The sequence below is a fragment of the Panthera uncia genome (assembly GCF_023721935.1).
Source record: "Panthera uncia isolate 11264 chromosome B3 unlocalized genomic scaffold, Puncia_PCG_1.0 HiC_scaffold_1, whole genome shotgun sequence".
Lineage (NCBI taxonomy): Eukaryota > Metazoa > Chordata > Mammalia > Carnivora > Felidae > Panthera > Panthera uncia.
The window spans coordinates 64933934-64955606 of record NW_026057582.1 but is presented as its reverse complement, the minus strand read 5'-3'; the positions used below and the strand labels follow the sequence as shown (position 1 = coordinate 64955606).

Genomic DNA, 21673 nt, shown 5'->3' with positions numbered 1-21673 from the left:
AAGGTCCAAAATGGAGAATTTATTACATAACAATTGCATAGTCTAACAGTGGAATATATGGCAGCCACTTCAAACACTGGAGAAATCCATCAAACAATATGAAAATAATTTTACAAGGTACTAAGTGAAAGGAGCTGTCTGGAAAGATGATCCCTTTATGGGAAAACCAGAAGAGCCAGGTATAAAGTTCAGTCACCAATGGCCAATAATTTAATCACTGTGCTTAAGTCATGAAGCCTCAAAAAACAAACAAACAAACAAAACCCAAAATGGGGGGCTCAGAGAGCTTCCAGGCTGGTAGTGTCCCTAAATACCAAGAGTACAAATGTGCCTGTGCGTGGGACCTTCCTGACCTCACCCTATGCATCTCTTCCATCTGGCTGATCCTGAATTATATCCTTTTTATAAGAAAAGGGGTAATCCTGTAGTAAATAAAATATTTTCCTGAGTCCCATGAGCTGCTCTAGCAAATTAATTGAACAGGAGGAGAGGGCCAGAAGAGCCTCCAATTTATAGCCAGTCTTTAGCACAGATGACAACCTGGCCTTGCAATTAGTATCTGAAAGGGTGGGGAGATAATGTTATGGGGCTGAGGCTTTTACCTGTGGGATCTGACACTATCTCCAGGTAGTTAATAGTGCCAGAAGTGAGAAACTTGAGTTAAACTGTATGACCCCCCAGATAGTGTCTGAAAACTGCCCAATGTGGGAAAACATTTGGTAATCAGCAGTGGCAGCAGAAAGTGTTGAGAGTAGAGGAGGCACACAGGGGGAGTGTTTTTCCTCTTACATTACAGTGTACAAAGAATATCACTTTACAAAGCCTTTTAATCTATTATACTTCTATTCTTCTCTGATAAAGGTGTCAACTATCTTTGTTGTTATGATTCTCCCAATAAAACTTCATTAGTGGACCAAAAAAAAAAAGGAGAGCACAGAAGTTCCTAGATACCTGCTTATAATCAGATAATTTAATAGTCCCTTATAGCACTGAGTTTTTTCATCATACATGAAGATGCCATATCTTTAAGAAGAGAGAATTACTACTTTCTAATCAAAAGTTAAAACAACATAGCAGAGGGGCGTCTGGGTGGCTCAGTTGGTTGTCTGACTCTTGGTTTTGGCTCAGGTCATGATCTCATGGTTCATGAGTTCGAGCCCCACAACAGGCTGTGTGCTGACAGTGTAAAGCCTGCTTGAGATTCTCTCTCTCCCTTCCTCTTGGCCCTTCCCACACTCTATCTCTCTCTCAAAATAAAAAAATAAACTTAAAAAAAACAGCAGGAAAACATAGTAAAAGCATTCACTAAACAAACACCTAAATATTTTAAACTATAACTTACCATATAACGAATATTCTGCTTCCTGACCTGTGTCACTCTCACTGGAGGTTGACGTGAGACTGGTGGTTAAAGTATTACTTAAGGACTGACCAACTGATAAAACTGTTGTTGCTGTGGCTACATTGCTGCTGCTAGTCACACTGGATGTTGACATTGTCACTGTTGATGTGGTACCAGGTGTCGTCAAATTGGGGAAACTCTGAGCACCCATGAGAGGAGAAGCTAAAGATAAAAAATGAAGCAAATCAGGACTGATGAGATTGCATAAACCTTAGAAAAAACTAGGTTGTATATTTAGTAAAAAAGAATGAAATCATGAAACACTAATTATTAAAAGGCTGAAAAGCAACAACTTTGGGAACCCAACTGAAATCCAACTACAAGTCCTTGTTTTTACAGCCCTGTTATTTTCCAAGAAATTAAGCCTTGCGTTTTTAGAAAGGGAAACAGGCAATGAATTAATTCCCAGTCATGTTTTCCAAAGGAATTACTTTGACCAGTTAGCTTAAATTAGAATTAAAGAACTTTTAGAAGATAGTAGCAATTTAGGACCTAAGGAAAAGTTAAACCAGTGTGATGCTCTGATTTCAGTTGACTATGATAAAATTTAATAGTCATCTATTTCCTCATGCAGCTGAAGTTAACAATTTATCATAGAAGAGTGAAAAATAGAAGTGTGTTATTGTTTCATCCTTTCAGATTACAAGGTTCTTTATTATACCTGAACTGAATTCTTAAGAGATCACGATTCTATAGAACTTAACTCCATATTCCTAAAGTGCTAAATTTGACGTGGTTGTATGTAACACGGTTAACGATCTAGTTAACGACTGTAGTCAGAACCCACTGAACAAGAAACCCTACTTTGCAATCCCTCAGAGTGGAAAACCATTGGGTTCCATAAGGAAAAGCTCACTTACTTGCTGTGCTCATCACATTCCTCCCCAAAGTATTAGTGTTGTTATCACTGCTGCTTCGGCTTAGATTCATGTTGTTCGTGGCATTAGTCCGTGCTATGTTTGCCACTCTCCTTACAAAACTCTCCAAGCTAGATGTTTCTCTTGAGGACAGATTAGGTACACTTGCACTAGAGCTCATAGGGGCCCCAGCAGCCAACAAAGAACTTACTGACAGTCTGTTACTTGCTGAAGAGCTAAGGGGTCGTTGTGAAGCTGCTTCTTTATTAGTTAACTCAGACACTGAACTAACATCAGGAGAACTAACACTAACAATTCCCATGGATATTGCACTAGACTCCCCAGGAGTGCGAACAGAACTATCAGGGCCTAACTTTCTTTCAGCATTTTCACTTCCCGTTTCCGCGGTTAAGGTGCTGGTGCTTGCACTGGATGATGACCCTACTTCTGTTTGAGGGACGTTTTCAGCAGATGAAAGAACAACAATTGGTTCATGGACATCAGCTCCTGAAACTATACTGTGTTCCATTACAATTTCTGATCTCCGTTCCGTTTTGGTCGAACCCAAGCTGATGTCGCTGCTACTGGCCACGCTACACACAGAACTGCTGCTTCCTTTTCTACTTGAGGAGCCTGCAGCAGCAGATGTCTTGTCTGGACAGTTGTTTTTCACCAAGCTGCTCCATGATTGCGTTGTGCCTGAAACAGTGGATGAAACAGGTTTGGGTGATGCCACTGTATCAGGGTCGTACCCTGGTGCAAGCTTGAGGTCAAATTTTCCTTCTGCGCCCATACGGTAAGAGTTTGAGCCACCAGCATCCCAGGTGACATCAATCCAGCCTGGAAAGGGACAGGAGTTTGTGAGACCCAGCAGAAAGCAGATAGGAGCGTGTCAGACAGTAGCTCCACAATATGGGATCAGCTTTTCATCAGTGCTGTACTTCTCTGAATTTCTACAGTCATTTAAGGTCTGCCAACTAAAATTAAACTCTTCCTTTTATTTCTCTCATTTCTGAACTGCTTGCTCTGCTGATATCTGAAAACAATGTAAGGGTCATGTTTACATCTACGGGCCTATCTTTTAAGGGGAAGAACTGTTAAAAAACCGTAAACAGATGGACACAAATGGTGAAAGAAATACTGCAAGGTCAGTTAAATAGAGATGAAATCTAAATAAAAAGGTTTTTTAATTGCTAAATAGAACTATGTAGTCAAATGTTCTTTACAGAAAAAAAGTTCTGACTCACCATTAATTTTTAAGTTTGGGCTAAATCCTAATAATTGGCAAACAAAATATCCATATATCACTGCATAAGTTTTAGGTCACTAGCTCAAATAACACTAAGTTAGCATTTCAATTGTGTTCTCAAAGTTCAGTGGTTACTTGGTTTTCTTATGATTAAGTTTAAAAAATTTAAATACACACAGAAAATTCTGAAAACAAAAATTTTAAAGTATGCTAAGCTCTTTTATTAGAACCTATAAGCTAAATCTAATAATGTATAAAGAACTAATGAATAGTTCATTATTCATACATATTATACATGATATTCAATGTATATTTACTTGTAAACAATACTTGTTCTTTAAAAAAAAAAACAGTAACTTCTAAAAGCAGTAAAATAAATTGCCTATTAGGAAAATAATAAAAATTTTACAATCTTATTTTAGTGTTATAAGCTTAACTACTGCAAGGGAAAAAACACAACACAAAAAACATATGTATTTTTAAAAATATAACCAGTCTTTATAAAGTTTGAAGTTACTTTATGCATACATGCAGGTACCCCCGTGCATGTTCACATGTGCACACAACACATAATAAGTTCATGTATATTTATGATGACAGGCTACGAGGGGTGTAAGTAATACTGAATTACCTGTGGGGATTATATGCTTAGGAGTTCTAGGAGATGAAAACTACCTGCCCCAAATCTACATCACCTAGTTCTGATGAGATTTCAATGGTCTCCATTTAGTCTATATGCTGAAGTAACTTCTGAAGAACCAGCACTCAACTATCTCTTCTGCAACATGGAACAGTGTGAATAAAGGCTCAAAAACGTATCCCAATTCCAAATGAAATTAATATTTATATTGCATTAATCAGTCTAAAAATATACTGATAATTTATTTCCTAACAATCATCAAGATCTGTAATTGTATGTTTATCGGCTTCATTCAGAAGGCAGGGTATCATACTTTTTTGGGGACCATTGTATATCTGAAGTCCAACAAAGTACCTTTACATTGCAGGGACTCTCACATTTGTGGAATACATGAAAAAAATGGATATTCCCACTGACACATAGATTCTTTAGGAAGGATTTAATTGATAATAATATGGAAAATAATTTTTAAATGTAAACTATATTAGTATTGAGAGTGTAATTAAATTGCTATCTAAGGGGAACCAAGAAAGGACACATACATACTATCCACATAAGTGCATAGGTACAAAACTCTGAGCTCCCACTATGCCCGAAAGACAGGAAAAAAGATAACTAGCCATATTAGAAACAGTTGGTTCAGGGGTGCCTGGCTGGCTCAGTCGGTCGGTAGAGAGTACAACTCTTGCTCTAGGGGTTGTGAGTTTGAGCTCCATGTTGGATGTAGAGATTACTTAAAAGTAAAATTTAAAGAAAAAAAAAGAAGAAGAAAGAAAAGGAAATCACTGGTTTATTTATAGGCTAAGTACTCTCTCTGACATAAAAATTTTCATGTGAGACTTAATAAGAATGGCCACTTTGGTCGGCCACAATTCTGAACTCTACATTAGATTAGCAAAAGTAAGCTTTTCTTACATACTAAATTTTATAATTAAGATTCCCATTTTCCTAGACAGCTGCTTCAGCTGACTGCAGCCTGAGAAAAATAAACTGCATTCATATAGCCCCAACTAGCTAACACACTTAAAAGCCCAAACAATTTAGGAGAAATGGAATATTAATGGAGTATTATTAAGATGTCTAAAAAACATTTAAAATTTCTGGGTTGGGGCGCCTGGGTGGCTCAGTCAGCTGGGCGTCCGACTTCAGCTCAGGTCATGATCTGAGCGCTGCATCAGGCTCTGTGCTAACAGCTCAGAGCCTGGAGCTTTCTTCACATTCTGTATCTCCCTCTCTCTCTGCCCCTCCCCTGTTCATGCTCTGTCTCAATAATAAATTTAAAAAACATTAAAAATTTTTTTTTTTTTAGTTTCTGGGTTGAAGGTACTAATGTCATCTCAACTATTATTGGTTTTTATGAACTTTGGCAGTTACATATATGTTCATTCACCATAACCCTGCTAAAATGGCAATGATTTGCAATTAGAGTATAACTATATAGAAATACGTTAGGTAGTAAGGTAATTCAAGGAATAGAACCTTAAAAACAAAAAAACCAAGAGTTTATTTAGGTAAATAAATGCCCAGAGCACACAGAACATGAGTATATTAAGATATTAAATGTTTATTCACTCTCCTAAGCACTGTCACCTTTATTATAGCTCTTTAAATATTTGGTGTAAGAATATGAACATTTTACTCCTTTTTGTTTTTAATGCCAAGCAAAATTCTTAAGAACACACTACTAGCTAAGCAAATTATCTGCTAATAAATCAGCCTTTTAAGTTATAAGGAAAAAATTAGCCATTATGAGTTGCTTCTGGGAGTTAAAAGCAATTGATTAACAGGATATGGACCTCTCTGAAATCCACAGCATCAAAAGTTTAAAATGAACTTGATTTAGGGGCGCCTGGGTGGCTCAGTCAGTTAAGCGTCTGACTTCAGCTCAGGTCATGATCTTAGGGTTCGTAAGTTCAAGCCCTGCATCAGGCGCTATGCTGACAGCTCAGAGCCTGGAGCCTGCTTCAGATTCTGTGTCTCCTTCTTTCTCTGCTCCTCCCCGGCTCATGCTCGCTTGCTCGCTCTCTCTCTCTCAAAAATAAATGTTAAAAAAATTTTTTTAAATTTTTTAAATTTTAAATTAAAAAAAGTTTTTTTTTTAAAAAAAACTTGATTTAAACAACAACCCTTACCTTATAAAATATCAAAGTTTAAAATCCAAAGAAATGTTAGTAGGCTGAGATCTTACAATCTACTAATAAACAAAGAGGCTACAATTCTTATTCTATTCTTTATTGAAAAACAGTAACTAAAGATGTTAATACTTTTTCTTCTACATGACTGAGTATAAAAAAAATGACTGCCTGATTCCCATCAGGCTAACAAGTGTAAGCAATTAAAGATCTATGGAACCTTACAAATAATAGACTTAAAAAAAATGCAGAAAATGTGTCTTTAGAATATTCAACTTATACTAGCTTGTTAATCACTTCAAAATATTAGCAAGAAGTTCCAAATCAAAACAGAAAATAAAATTTTCCCTTAATACTAGGTAAATGATTTTTCATTTTTAATGTTCTTCTACATAGTGCCAGGATATTCATAAAATGTGCAAACTATCCCAAAAAGAACCAAAGAAAAACACTCTGTTATTTAATACTCCATTTTTACACTACAAATGCTAAGTACCTACTCACCATTATGCAGTTCTCCTGTGACGGTACCTTCTCCCTGTGGGCTGCCATCCTGATCTCGCCATTTCCAATCAAGGCCTCTGATCACACGTGCCCCTGGAACCATGTATTTCAGAACCTGGGAACGTACTAGACGTCTTTGTCTTCTAAGATTAGCTTCTGCTTCCTTAGCTGCTTTTCCTGTAAAATAGAAATTAGAGAACTATAAACAAGTCACTTTTTATAAATCAAATTGTTCCAGTGAGTGAAAAACCTGCTAACATCTCTTTACCTAGCTGGTCTTCACATACTCCATTTACAGTGCCGTAAAGTTCGAATCCAGATAGTGACAGGTAGTGGGTTTGTCCACTGGCATTCTTCCCCATCTGTTTAATTCTCACATGTCGCCACCCTTGTTTCTCATCCTTTGGTGGATCAAGAGGCCAGGTTGCTGTTGACCTGTGAAGGTGTTAGGGAAAAACTGGTGTAATGTTTTAAAGCAGATGGGGAATATTTTTTACATAATAGAGACCTACTGAAAAACCAACTTCTACATTCAGTCTACAGTTTGTTACACAAGAAGCAAGAAAGCAAAGGAGAACAACAGCCATCAAGAACATAAGTTAAAGATGGTATGTTTAAATGTATACTATTAATGACTTATAACATTAAATGATTTATGATTAATACAATCCAAGAAATAAGAAATTTTATGAGTAACAAATATGCTTGAAAATTTTATAATGCTTGAAAATATCCTTGAAAATTTAAAGCTTGAAAATATTATATGCTAATTAACTTGGATGTAAATTAAAAAATAAAAATAAATAACAAAAGAAAAAAAAGAAAAAATTATCCATTAATCCTAAAGATAAGGAGTTCCTTCCATACTACATTAAATGCAGAAATTAATTTAACCCCATGCCCTATACTCCCCTCAAAATTAAAACTTATTAGAACTAAAATTTTTAGAAGTACTTTCTGCCTTCAAAAAAATAATATACGATCGGGGCGTCTGAGTGGCTCAGTTAAGTATCTGACTCTAGATTTCATGATGTTACAGCTGTAAGATCGAGAGTCACATTAGGCTCTGTCCTGGACATGGAGCCTGCTTGAGCTTCTCTCTCTTTCTCTCTCTCCCTCTCACTCTGCCCTTCCCTGACCCCCGCCAAACTCTCAAAAAAAAAAAAAAAAAAAAAGACTAAAAAAATAATATATGATCAACCTATAAAATTTAGGAAAAGAGACATAATTAAAAAAAGAAAACTTTAAGTCAGCCACAATTCTACAACAAGCAATAGCTACTGTTAATTTGGAAAACATACACATATATTATGTACACATATGAAGAGTTTAGTAAAAAACTAATTCCATTTTTTTGTTTTTATTAGTGTGCTATATATACACATATATTTCAATTTCTTTTTAAATAAATAGGCTGAATGTTCTACTTATATTTACTCTAAAGCTGCTAAAGTTCTGGCAAAATTATTATTTCAAAGTTTTAATATTTATAGTATCAAGTGATGTTTTTAAAAAAATCTTGCTTCAATATTCCATAAAGAAGAGAGCTCTAAGGGTATACAGTTATAAAAATAAACAAAGCTCTTTACTGAGTTTTTCAATTTGCAAAGACTCCTCAACTAACCCTGGTTCATTGAGACTGCAGTCATCAACATGGGTATACAAAGAAGTCCAGTTCTGTCCATCTTTGGATACCTGGAAAACCCAATTTCTCAGTGCAGACCTTCCATAACCACGAGCATGACGAAGTGTATATGCTGATGGTATCACCCAGAGACCCAGATCTATGGCAAACCAGGCATTCTTATCATCATTGCTGTGGCAATTTAAAGCTGAATTATCACGACTTAGTATGTCTTCTAAGCGGCCATAAGGTAGATTTCTTCCTTCTGATGATGTTACTACTACAAGTCCATAAGCAGCTGGATTCACCCATTCATATGCAGTTCTAAATAAAAGAAAAAAAATTAAGCAGTTAACACTACTAAAATAACTGTATTTTGTTCATATCAGTTTTCCACATAAAACTGTATTAATTTTTAAAAATCCTACAATTGACAATTTAGACTTTTTTCTTCATAAAACATAACTGTGATAGTCTTAAATTTAATCTCTAAGACAAAAATTCCTTAAACTGAAAGACACTCAGAGTAGTTAATAATTTTACTCTACTACCAAGAATTTTTTACCAGGTGAATGTTTTCACTCTACATTAAATAGCATGACTTACTTGGCATTTGTCCCAATCCAGTAAATGATTCCATTTTCATCAAAATCATGCTGGTGCCGAAATATAAAATTTTGGCCTTCTCTTAATTTTCGAACAAAAACAAATGAAGATCGGTCAAAATCATACCACTGCTTTGCTACCTACACCAAAGAAAATACAGGAGACACTCACCTTAATAGGGCTATTTTCAAACGCACTGCCCACTTTTTCCTGTTCCTTCAATGTGATTTATTTTATTATAACAAATACTCATTAAAGAATATATGGGGGAAAAAACCAGAAAGATACAAATTTCTACAACCAAAGTACCCCACACTATTCATATGATGATACACTACTTCTTTGATCCATTATTTCAACTGATAGAGTAAAAAACATCTGATCATACTGTACCGTAACATTTTTTCTTATCAGTTTTTATATTTATACATTTTATATAGCTACATAATATTCAAATAAATGGAAATAATTGTAAACCTGATATTCCTTTTTGACTAGCATCAAGGTTTTGTTCACTATTTTAGTGACAAATGACACTAAAATGAATCCAATACACATCTTTACGAAGAAACCATTTGTAGTATACAAAGATTATTTTCTTAGAATAGAGTCCAGGGGTGCCCAGTAGCTCATTTGGGTGAGCATCCAACGCTTGATTTCACTTCAGTGAAGATCCCAGAGTTGTGAGAGTGAGCCCCTTAAGATTCTCTCTCATTCTCTCTCTGTCTCTGTCTCTCGCTCTCCCCCCACCCACCCACACACACACACACACACACACACACACACAAACAACAGACTCCAAAAAATGGAATTACTAGGTCAAACCTTGTATTATCATAAATCTACACACATATTTCCCTAACTACTTTTCTAAAGGATTAAACCACAGCAGAGAATGCCTATTTCACCATGGCCTTGCCAAAAACTCACCATTTTTAAGAGATACTGTTCCAGAGATTCAACTGTAGCTAAGGGTTCCATCTTCAACATCCTGCCAGTCCTGTCTATCAATGCAGTTTCACCAGGTGCACGTTCCAACCGAAATCTTAATCTTCTTGTAAGTATCTGTGCAAAAATTATCAAAATGCTTCAGAAAATACACTGTTTTTCTCTTAGAATTATAAAAGTGAGACATGTTCTCAATAGTAATTGAGAATTATAAAAGTACAACCATAAAAGGATAAATGCCTGTTTTCTATTAATTTTTTTTAAAGAATCACTGAATAAGTGACACTGGCTTTCAAGAAAGAAACAAAATTAACTACATACGCAGATAATTTCTAAACAACTTCAAATATACACGGTTTAAATAAATCATAAAATAATTTAACTTAAGTAATGCATTTCTTACAAGTTACAATTTTCCAGTTAAGTTAAAAAAAAGTGGCCATTTAGCTAATTTATTTCTTTAAAGATAGTCATAGATTATTTGATATATTCTAATAAACTTTCTTTTTTTTTTTTTAAGGTAGGCTTTATGCCCAATGTGGGGCTTGAACTCATGACCCCAAGATGATGAGTTGCATGCTCTACCAACTGAGCCAGCCAGGCATCCCTATGGCTAATCAACTTTTAAAAACACACAATAGCTATCAATCCAATACATTTTAGTAAGCAAGTATGAAACTAGCAATTTAGGTAGTTTCATTGCTGTTTAAACCTTAACTAGTTCCTACAGACGTATAATCAAATACTTATATGGACATGTGGGTAGCAATTTAGACTGCAAAATTAACATACAGCATATTACTAGCTTTCCTGTCTTTTTAATTTGCACAGTCTCCTAAAATGAGAAGTGCATAATAAAAGATGTTGGTGCTCCTAGGACTGTATAAGGAGAATTTCCAGCCACTGAGACTTATCTGCCTCGTTTACTTATCAAGGGTAAAGCCTTCAAAGGATGCACTGTGGCATCTGGCTAGCTGAGTCGGTACAGCATCCAACTCTTGGTCTTGGGCTTTTAAGTTCAAGCTCCATGTTGGGTATAGATATTACTTAAAAATTTTTTTAAATAATAAAGTAAATAAAAACAATGTACCACAAAGGCCCTTACCCTTCTTTACTATTTTACCTAAAATAAAACACAAAGTAGAACTTGACATCACATTTAATCTAACACCATGTCAGGCACACTAACATACTTTAACTCCCTAGACAAGCTCTCTAGTCTGGGAAACTAGTGGCTTTGGTAACATTCCTGGGTTCTTGGGGGTATGGCAAGATTTTTGCCCTAGAACACACTGTCTTGGCAAATACAGATTCTTAGTTACTTATTAAAGGCTTTATTTGAAAGAGAAAGCTTTCTATTCCATGCAGTGCAATGCAGGATAGGTTGGATAAAGGCAAGATTGAGCCAAAATGACCAGCTAAGGAATTCTAAAGTAACCTACAGAAGATGTAATTTCTGTCAATTCATATCTGCATACCAGATACTAAGAAAAGAATAAAGGAATGAATGAATGTGAATGTCAACCAAAAAACATTTAGGAAAATAATAAACGTTTTGTAAAACCCATTGACAGATTTCCCACAGAATCAATAATAGCTAAGGCAGGCCATCTGGCTTTAACCAATGGCAGTAAGCTAAAAAAAAAAAAAGCAGGAAAAAAACTGTCCTTGAAGTATTCTCACACTTTCTCATCTGCTGATACACATAGAAATGAAAGGACTTAACTCCTAATTCTAGAACAAAAGGACCCATTTATTTCCTGCCTTTTCCACTGATAGCCTTTTTCCACTTACCACTGATCAAGTATGATTTACAATAAACATTTACTGAAAACCCATAGTGATTTGATCAAATTAAAAATTGAAATATTAATAATTCAAGAGTCATTAAAAAAAACAATCAAGTGGCTTTACGGTTAGTCTTTAATGAGTAAGCAGAATCATTACAGACTGCCCTTAAATGTATTCAGCAATAATAGTGCCTGCACTTTTCCTGGTTACCTGCAGGTTATACGTAGATCCAGGTGTATCATACAAATGGAGAGGGAGACGTTCAATAGATTCAAGTACAGCTATTAACTTCCGAATTAATGCAACTGCTGGTCGACTATGAAGAAAAAAAATTGTTGAGAGTGTTTATATAATTTCATACCCAAGTTCATAGAGAAACTGCAGTAACCAACCTCATGTAGACCCCTAGTTTCTTTATGAGTATAAAGAGAAGTTTAATTTTCTATTAGACTAAATCTAAGCAAGCAAAAATACTCTCATAACTCAATTTCCTTCATTTAAGAACAAAATATTTCAGGGCACTTGGGTGGTTCAGTTGGTTAAGCATCTGACTCTTTTTTTTTTTTTTAACGTTTATTTATTTTTGAGACAGAGAGAGACAGAGCGTGAACAGGGGAGGGGCAGAGAGAGAGGGAGACACAGAATCTGAAACAGGCTCCAGGCTCTGAGCTGTCAGCACAGAGCCCGACGCGGGGCTCGAACTCACAGACCGTGAGATCATGACCTGAGCCGAAGTCGGACGCTTTAACCGACCGAGCCACCCAGGCGCCCCAAGCATCTGACTCTTGATCTCGGCTCAGGTCATGATCTCAGGGTCATGAGATCAATCCCTGCACTGGGCTCTGCTCTGAGTGTGGAACCTACTTGGGATTCTCTTTCCCTCTCTCTCTGTCCCTCCCTGGCTTGCATGTGCATGCTCTCTCTCTCTCTTTGTCACAATCAATCAATAAACAAGTAAATAATAAAATATTTCATTTACAAGACTTATCAACTGCATTCAAGGTAGACATGCAATTTATTTTTTAAAGTTTAAACAATTTTATTATTTAGTATTTGATACATATAAAAATATACAAAGCAGCAAAGTTTGGAAAATGGTATTATTTGTTAGCAAGGCAACACTGGTGTAATGCTTCTGAAAAATAACAATTTGTATCAAGGACCTTTAAAGATCATTTACAATCTTTAACTCAGTAATACCACTTAAAGGAATTTATGTGAAAAGATGTTTCCATTGAGATAAGTATATTTTAGTATTAGCAATAATTTCTAAAGAGCTAAAATGTTTAATGCTGTAATGCTTCAATAAATTACTATTCACCCATAAAACGAGGTGACTCATTTAAAATAGTACCTAAAATTAATGAAATGAATTTCATGTATTATTTTAAAAATTCAATCATATTCAAAAGTAAATAAAATAGTAAAATGAACCTTCATCAACCCAAGACCCAGCTTCAACAAATTGATTTCAATTTCCCCACCCATTTCTCTTCATCCAATATATTTTGAAGAAAATGCCAGTGAACATATTTCATACAGAAATATTTTGAGTATGTATCTCTACAAAGGAAGAATTCTTAAAAAACAAAACTCATTCTCACACCTAAAAATGAATGAACAATTATTACTTAATATCATCAAATATTTAATCAGTGTTCAAATTTTCAGTTATATAGTAAAGAGGTATCTAATTTCTTAACTTTTTACTTAGGTGTAGATGACACACAGTGTTACATTAATTTCAGACATACAAGGAGGCATGTAATTTTATTAAACTGAGTAGTCACAGCTGCATTCATAGCAGACATGTAATTCTTCTTTTATTTCATAAGATTAAAAAATGCTTTAAAAATCTTTTCTATTATTATACACTTAAAATATAAAGCTACACTATTTATTAAATTTAAAAGTTCCTGTTTTGTATATAAGCACTATATATTAGACTCTACTTTAAAAAAGAAGCATACCTACTTTCAAACACTGTAAACAACAAATAAAAACAAACTGGTGATTTACCTTTCATCATCTTCATTTTCACTAAAGGCTGTTTTAAAAACGTTTATTCTTTCTACCAGTTGACTACAATCTTGTTTCATATCTAAATCCACAGTCTAAAAAAAAAAAACCAAAAAGAAGGAACAAAAAAATGTTTTCAGGCTGCTACCAAAATTTATCAAAAACACACACTACAAAGATGAATAATAATACTGTGTATTATTACAAAATTATCAATATAATCTGGCAAAATCATTTTTCTTTCAATTAAAATTCTTTTTAGTTTATGATTAGTAGGCCATGGCTAATAGATTTTTCTTCCTCCCTGAATGTTATATAATGGGGTAGCAATTATACTGCTAAATTAGCTTTTCCCAAAGTGTAGTATGCAAGGTGATTTCAGATTACTAACAAATGAACATTTTGCATTTTAACAATATTATATACTTTAATTAGCATTAGAAAATACTAACTGGTATATTAAAACAGTGATTTCACAGATATTACTAAGTGGTGTGTGAATTTAATCAATATAATTTTAATAAATAAAATTAATGAATGGTATATACAACTTACAGAAGTTAAAGTGAATTTTAAGAGTGTATACCACATATAGTGATTAAGAGCAAAAACTAGGGGTGCCTGGGTGGCTCAGCTGATTGAGCACCCGACTCCTGATTTCGGTTCAGGCCATGGTCTCGCAGTTCATGAGATCGAGCCTTGTGTTGGGCTCTGCACTGACAGCATGGGGCCTGCTTGGTGGGGGGGAGGGGTGGGGGGTGGGGGGAGGGTCTCTCTTTCCCTCCCTTCATCTCTCACATTATCTCTCTCTCTCAAAATAAGTAAAAATGTTTTAAAAGAAGAGCAAAAACTAAAGTGGAAAATAGAATTGAAATAGAAGGCAACTTTCACTTTTTATACTTTTGTCAGAATTTGTTACAATAAGTATATATGGTATGTCTTGTTACAGGAAAATTTTTATCACAATAAAGAGATATTAAAGGTAGACTAAATTGTAGACACACATTAGGTTATAACAAATACTTGTCAAATATTCAGAGTAACTTCCTAAACAGTCATGGCTCATAAACTAATTTTATGCAAATAATCTAAGTACTTATGAAGATCTACAGAGTAACTTCATTTTAAGAAGCAATCAGAGCAGTGAATAATGTTAAAACATAGGCCAAAGTACATGTTTTGTTAAACAAAACCTAGAACAAACTATAAGTGGGAAACTAAAAAATCTAAAAAGATTCAATTACTGAATTCAACTGGCTCAAACTAACGACACAACAAAGGAAAGGCTAGAGAAATTATAAATAACATTAACTTGGTTTTTAAATATTTCTTACAAAACACTGCTTTGCCAAAAGTGCAGTTACAAATAATTTTTTAAACTACATAGTCTGTTCTGTGCTTTGTAAACTTACATTGTTTAAAACAGTAAGAAGGGCTTGCACCAACCCACTACTGCACATTTCGTATGGTGAAATTGTGTTTTCATCCTTCAAAAGTACAATTAGATTTTCTAAAGCTGTCTTCATTAAATCTCTCCAAGTGTTCTCACTCTCAATACACTAAAAGAAAAAAAAATTTAATGAAGACAATCAAAAAAATAAACAGGTTGTAATATACTTAATTTATCACAGTATTAACTGCCAAGAAAATAAGTCAGATACTAAACAAGAATAAGTTCAAATTATTAATGTAAATGATCTGTACGAGAGAAAACATTTTAAGGGTCAACTATAAATATTTCAGGCTTTACAGGCTATTTGGCCTCTGTCACACCTATTGAACTCTGCCCTGCAGCCACCAAAGCAGTCACAGACAATATGTAAGAGTGAGCATGGCTGTGAGCAATGTAACTGCTTTTGGATACAGTCATTATTTTATATAATTTACATGTATCAGAAAATACTACTCTTATGATTTGTTTTCAACCATTTAAAAATGTAGAAACCATACTTAGCTCACAAAGCCATATAAAATAGGTGGCAGGCCAAATTTAGCCCATGTGTGACAATTTGCTGACCCCTAATCAATACCTAGAATATAAAGGATAAAGGGGAAAAACTAAACAAAGAACAATGTGTGCCATAAAATCTAGAAGCTAAATAACATACTTGTCTATTTGTGTGAAGTTCCCAAGATGACTCTAATTGAGTTGCTATGTTTCTGAGCGTTACCACTACTCCACGAGGCATGCTTTCAACAGCTTTGAAGTGGTCATCATATAAATCTCGAGCCATAGTTCGTACCTACCAAATGAAAATTGCAAATGTAAATTTTCGTTACAATTAACAGTTTTAACAAAGTTTCCCTTTTTTTTTAAATTTTTTTTTTTAATGTTTATTTATTTTTGAGACAGAGAGAGACAGAGCATGAACGGGGGAGGGGCAGAGAGAGGGAGACACAGAATCGGAAGCAGGCTCCAGGCTCTGAGCCTTCAGCCCAGAGCCCGACATGGGGCTCGAACCCACGGACCGTGAGATCATGACCTGAGCTGAAATCGGACACTTAACCCACTGAGCCACCCAGGCGCCCCAACAAAGTTTCCCTTTAATTTCCCTATATGTGTGCAACTTTTAAAAGTAAGATTTTTGTGCCATCACCAACCTCCAAAAAATGTTACTACTTCTACTCATATATGTCAAAGGTTCTAATGGCTGTAAAAGTACTATAACTAGATTTAAGCAATATCAAATAAAAGAACTCACAATTTTAATTTTTGGTTAAATTTTATAGTCATATAACAAAGAGGAGCTTATTTCACTTAAACCAATTTGAACAACCTGTAAATAATTAACTTTGTTCTTTTTTATAAAACTAGCCTGATTATGGTGAACCATATAGAAAATATAAATAAGCAAAAAAACAAAAACAAAAAAACCAAACCCAAAAAACTAAAATGCCTGTAATTCAATCAACCAACGTTAAACCTTTTTAAATTTTTTTGTTTATATGATTTTATTTTTTTAATTTACATCCAAGTTAGTTAGCATATAGTGCAACAATGATTTCAGAAAGAGATTCCTTAATGCCCCTTATCCATTTAGCTCATCCCCCTTAATTTTTTTTAAACTTAAAGACCTAACTGGTTTTTATTCAATGATTCATGGATCAGGCAGCTTTCCATCTAGTAAATAGGAGTTCCCTCAGAGTTGAACCTTTTAACATTTTGTGGTGTATTTTAGGTTTAATTTTTTTCTATTTATAGTATTCACACAAAATATATATGACACTTTTATTTGCATTACTTAATCATAAGGAAGAATGACTATTATCGGTTTGGGCACTAGTTATCTCTCATTTAAGTTAATGTTATCTGAAAGAACCCATTTGTGTCCCAGGCTTGGGTCTGATAAAATTCAGTACATAAGAGCCTTTAAAAATATTTGCTTAGGGGCGAATATCAGTGTCTCAGTCGGTTAGGTGTCTGACTTTGGCTCAGGTCGTAATCTCATAGTTTGTGAATTCAAGCCCCATATTGGGCTCCACATTGACAGTGCAGAGCCTGCTGTGGATTCTCTCTGTTTCCCACTAGCTCTCTGCCCTCCCCCACTTGCATGCTCTCTCTCTCTCAAAAAATTAATAAAACTTAAAAAAATTACTTAAATAATGTAAATTTAGGACTTACGTAATTTCATTAAAAACAAACTAACCTAGCATAACTCTAATGTGATTGAAAAAACTTCACTCCTGAAATGAATATTACTTTTTCATTCTATTTTGGTGTGCCTTTCAGAATTAAAAGGAAAATAAGTTCTGACTAGTAGACAAAATTTAAGAAACTACTCTTTTATAAAACAGTATTAACAAATAAAAATGAAGATTAAAATAGTTAAAATTATTTTTACCTAAAATCAGTTGATACGTACTTTCATACCAAAAGAATAGCCATATGGTCAATGAGGCTATTCCTTGATTTACTACTAATACTACTGATTTCAAGAAACTGAGTCAAAATTACTTATTTTTCAAGAAAATGAAAACAGGACTCAGACTATGTTCTTCTTGATTTACTTTTCTTCTGTAGTGTGAAATTTCAGTACCCTGTGAGTCTAGATTTGGTTGGATAACATAACCCATAAGGAATTGCAAGAAATTCCTGAGACAGCTCAGTGGTAGCTTTACAAATATTTACAGTTGAGGGGCACCTACATGGCTCAGTCAGATAAGTGTCAGACTCTTGATTTTGACTCAGGTCATGATCTCACTGTTTGCGAGATCAAGTCCCAAGTTAGGCTCTGCGCTCACAGCATGGAGACTGCTTGGGCTTCTTTCTCTTTCTCTCTCTCACTGCTCCTCCCCGACTCATGTTGTCTGTCTCTCTCTCTCTCAAAATAAACTTTAAAAAAATTATAGTTGATCCTCATTATTTGAGAATTCTATATTTGTGAATTCAACTACTCACTAAAATGTGTTTGTAATCCCCAATTCAATACTCGCAGTGCACAGTCACTTGTGGGCATACACAGTGCAGCAAAAACTCGGGAGCTGCCTCACGTGCATGTTGTTAGGTGAGGTAAACAAGGTAATCTCTACCTGTAAACAAATGTCATACTTGCTTAAGCCCTCATACTATAAACAAGTATCTTTTCTACAGTCTATTTTGTGCATGTTTTTCACATTTTTGTGGTTTTGTTGACTTCACTGTTTAAAATGGCCACCAAATATAGTGCCTGAAGTACTGTCCACTGTTCCTAAGCACCAGGCACATGTGCCTTATGGAGAAAATATGTGTGTTAGGTAAGCTTCATTCAGGCATGACCGTGCTACTCAACACATGTTCCATGTTAACAAATCAATAAGACACGGGGGCACCTGGGTGGCTCAGTCGGTTAAGCGTCTGACTTCGGCTCAAGTTACAATCTCACAGTTCACAAGTTCAGGCCCCACGACGGGCTCTGTGCTGAGAGCTCAGAGCCTGGAACCTGCTTTGGATTCTGTGTCTCCCTCTCTCTCTGCCCCTCCTCCACTCATGCTCTGTCTCTCTCTCAAAAATGAATAAACATAAAAAAATTTTTTTTTAAGTAATACACTTATGGTGTCTTTGAACAGAAAGACACATAAAAAACAAGGTTATGTATGCATCAGTTACAAAAATGTGACCTCATAGGAACCTAACCCTGTATTTCCCCAAAGAGCAATGGTTCAGTATTCACAGAAACTTTAGTTAACACAACTACCATGAATAATGAAAATGGACTGCATTTAGCTGAAACTCCTTTTAGCATCTAATTGCTATCTTCAATTGAGTAATTTCTTCCTCAACTGTCCTTAAGATACCCTGAATTAGAAAAAATTTCTGGGATGCCTGGGTGGCTTAATTGGTTGAGCGCCTGACTCTTGATTTCGGCTCAGATCATGATCCCAGGGTTGTGGGATCAAGCCCCACAACAAGCTCTGCACTAAGCATTAAGCCTGCTTAGGATTCTTTCTCTCTCTCTCCTTCTGCCCCTCTTCTCAGCTTGTAGTCCTTCTCTCGCAAACAAACAAACAAAAAAAACACATACTTAATGGATAGAATTTAAAAATCAGTATTGTGATTTTGAAAGTGGAGTCAGTAAACATTTGCTCCTGTATCTTTTTGAAAGAATTATTTCAGAGGTGCCTGGGTGGCTCAGTTGGTTGAGCATAGGACTTTGGCTCGGGTCATGATCTCACAGCCCATGGGTTCGAGCCCCATATCAGGCACTGTGCTGACAGCTCAGAGCCTGGAGCCTGCTTCAGATTCTGTGTCTCCCTCTCTCTCTGCCCCTCCCCCTCTCCCTCACTCCCTCCCTCCCTCTCTCTCAAAAGTAAATAAAAACATTAACAAAAAAAGAATGATTTCATATAAGATGGGCCATTAAACTAGGCATCAAAATATGTGAATCTAGAAACAGTCATTCAAGTTGCTTTATCATAAAGCTAATAATTTTATCAGGATTGTAAAATATTAGTGATGTATTTTCAATTCCACTGTATTACTAAAAACATTACTATCAATAATAATCAAAGCATGAGTTCAGGGGAGCATGGTTGGCTCGGTCAGTTAGGTATCTGACTTCAGCTCAGGGCATGATCGTGCAGTTTGTGAGTTCGAGCCCCATATGAGCTCTGTGCTGACCACTCAGAGCCTGGAGCCTGCTTTGGATTCTGTGTCTCCCTCTCTCTCTGCCTCTTCCCTGCTTGTGCACTTGTGCTCTCTCTCTCTCTCTCTCTCTCTCAGAAATAATAAATAAACTTAAAAAAAAAAAAGCACAAGTTCAAAGTTTTTGTGAGACATTAGTCAAATCATTTAAATTTTATTGTCTTACTAATTTTCACTGTTTCAATTTTGGTGTTTAGCATGTGTATAAAAATCATAAGCAAATGTATATGTATTGTGGAAAATAAAATAAGCACAGAAAAAGAAAAACTGAAAGTATGTTAGATTAGGGTAACTTATGTTATACGGTTCAAGGTTTTTAAATGCTTACAATATACCAATGAAACCTTACCATGTCAGTATAAAAAAAACAAAAGAAGGAAAAAGAAAATCTCACAGTATACCTTTTGCTTTGTTTTTTCTAATTTAGATTTCAGTTTTCTGCCTCTTTTGCCAGTCCAACCAGTCACAAATTCTGAACCTTAAAAAAAAAAAAAAAGGACATTGCAAAGAATTTATTTTAATGCAATGTAACACATTCATTTATTCTTATAAATATTTTATATTTCCTACGTAACTTACCCAGAGAAGTTTCTGCAGTAAATGAATGTTTGGTTCCTCTATTAGATTCAAATACAAAACCAGGTAAATCTTCTTTCAATATTGTTGCTTGCTGACCATCTGAGTTATGAATAGCAATTTCTCCTTCTTTTAAACATGTTAGTGACCAATTCCCTACAGTGAGTTTAGTAGGTCCTGGTGCTGACAGTATAGGTTGACTTGAAGTAGATGGCTTTACTTGGCCTCGAGCTCTTTGTAATTTCTCTAAGAATTCACTTCTGCTTTCTATAAAAACAAAATAATTATTTTAAAACCTCATTCTTTTCAAATGATCCTTTTTTTTATAAAAAAGGAAACTACCAATGAGAATATCAATTTTATGTAAAAAAGTGCATCAGCAGAGTTTTGTTCTGTAGTATATTCTCAGTCATTAGATGTATTTAGGTTCAGGCATAAAAGCAATCCTATAGTTAAAATTTTTTGAAGTATAAGGCTTTTGGAAAAAGATACAACTAGAGACAGCATCACACACACATATACAATTCATCATTACATGATATGAGGTAGCTTCACCTAAAGGATTAGAGGTATTAAAAGTAGACGCAATGCTACTGTTTGTCTCAAACCAAAAAAAAAAAGGCATTTCTTAAATGCTTTCATGGTACAATAGTTTTTCTTTGTTGATATTAAAGAAACTGGCCATATGTTCATCAATGATCATGTTTCTATGACAATGCTAGCAAAAATATTAGAAAGACAAATCATCAAAATTACAGAAATTTCTAAAACATTTTAATTGAAACAAACATTACCTGAACTATCCGATCCACCTTCAGGACTACCACTTGAATACATGGTGGCAAGTTTCCCGTCCAAGATAAATCTGAACCATCCATTACTGCCGTTAGATAATTCCAAGGCTGCTGCATCGCTCCATATATATAAGCAGTCCCTTCCCCTAATGATTGACCAGTCTCTCCAATGATATGGTTTACCCTGCTGCAATTCTTTAGCATCTTCCTGTGGTTCATCTTCCTAAATGTGTAAAATTATTCAATGAAACAAAATAGTATCTATTCAAAATATTCGCAAGTATTTTTTAAATATGTCCATGTATCAAATTTAGAATTAAAATATGCTGAATTTGGGGTGCCTGGATGACTCCGTCATTTGAAAATCCAACTGTTAGTTTAGATGCATGTCATGATCTCACGGTTCAAGG

General features: G+C 35.0%; 1 protein-coding gene across 6 annotated transcripts in view; it reads right to left on the bottom strand.

Annotated features, from left to right (window-relative positions):
• The window catches only part of HECTD1 (HECT domain E3 ubiquitin protein ligase 1), a 90005-nt gene that overhangs the window by 24162 nt on the left and 44170 nt on the right, over positions 1-21673 (bottom strand). For 4 of the 6 annotated variants that reach the window (XM_049612931.1, XM_049612935.1, XM_049612933.1 and 1 more), the window contains exons 13-26: positions 21264-21486; positions 20473-20736; positions 20295-20371; positions 15881-16015; positions 15185-15331; positions 13773-13867; positions 11964-12069; positions 9945-10079; positions 9015-9154; positions 8409-8732; positions 7053-7219; positions 6785-6961; positions 2263-3099; positions 1343-1564 (exon numbers count right to left, since the gene is read on the bottom strand). In XM_049612931.1, the coding sequence (XP_049468888.1) occupies positions 1343-1564; positions 2263-3099; positions 6785-6961; positions 7053-7219; positions 8409-8732; positions 9015-9154; positions 9945-10079; positions 11964-12069; positions 13773-13867; positions 15185-15331; positions 15881-16015; positions 20295-20371; positions 20473-20736; positions 21264-21486 (3049 nt within the window). The remainder of the gene's footprint in view (positions 1-1342; positions 1565-2262; positions 3100-6784; positions 6962-7052; positions 7220-8408; positions 8733-9014; positions 9155-9944; positions 10080-11963; positions 12070-13772; positions 13868-15184; positions 15332-15880; positions 16016-20294; positions 20372-20472; positions 20737-21263; positions 21487-21673) is intronic. The other 2 variants (XM_049612934.1, XM_049612936.1) reach the window with 2 other exon arrangements.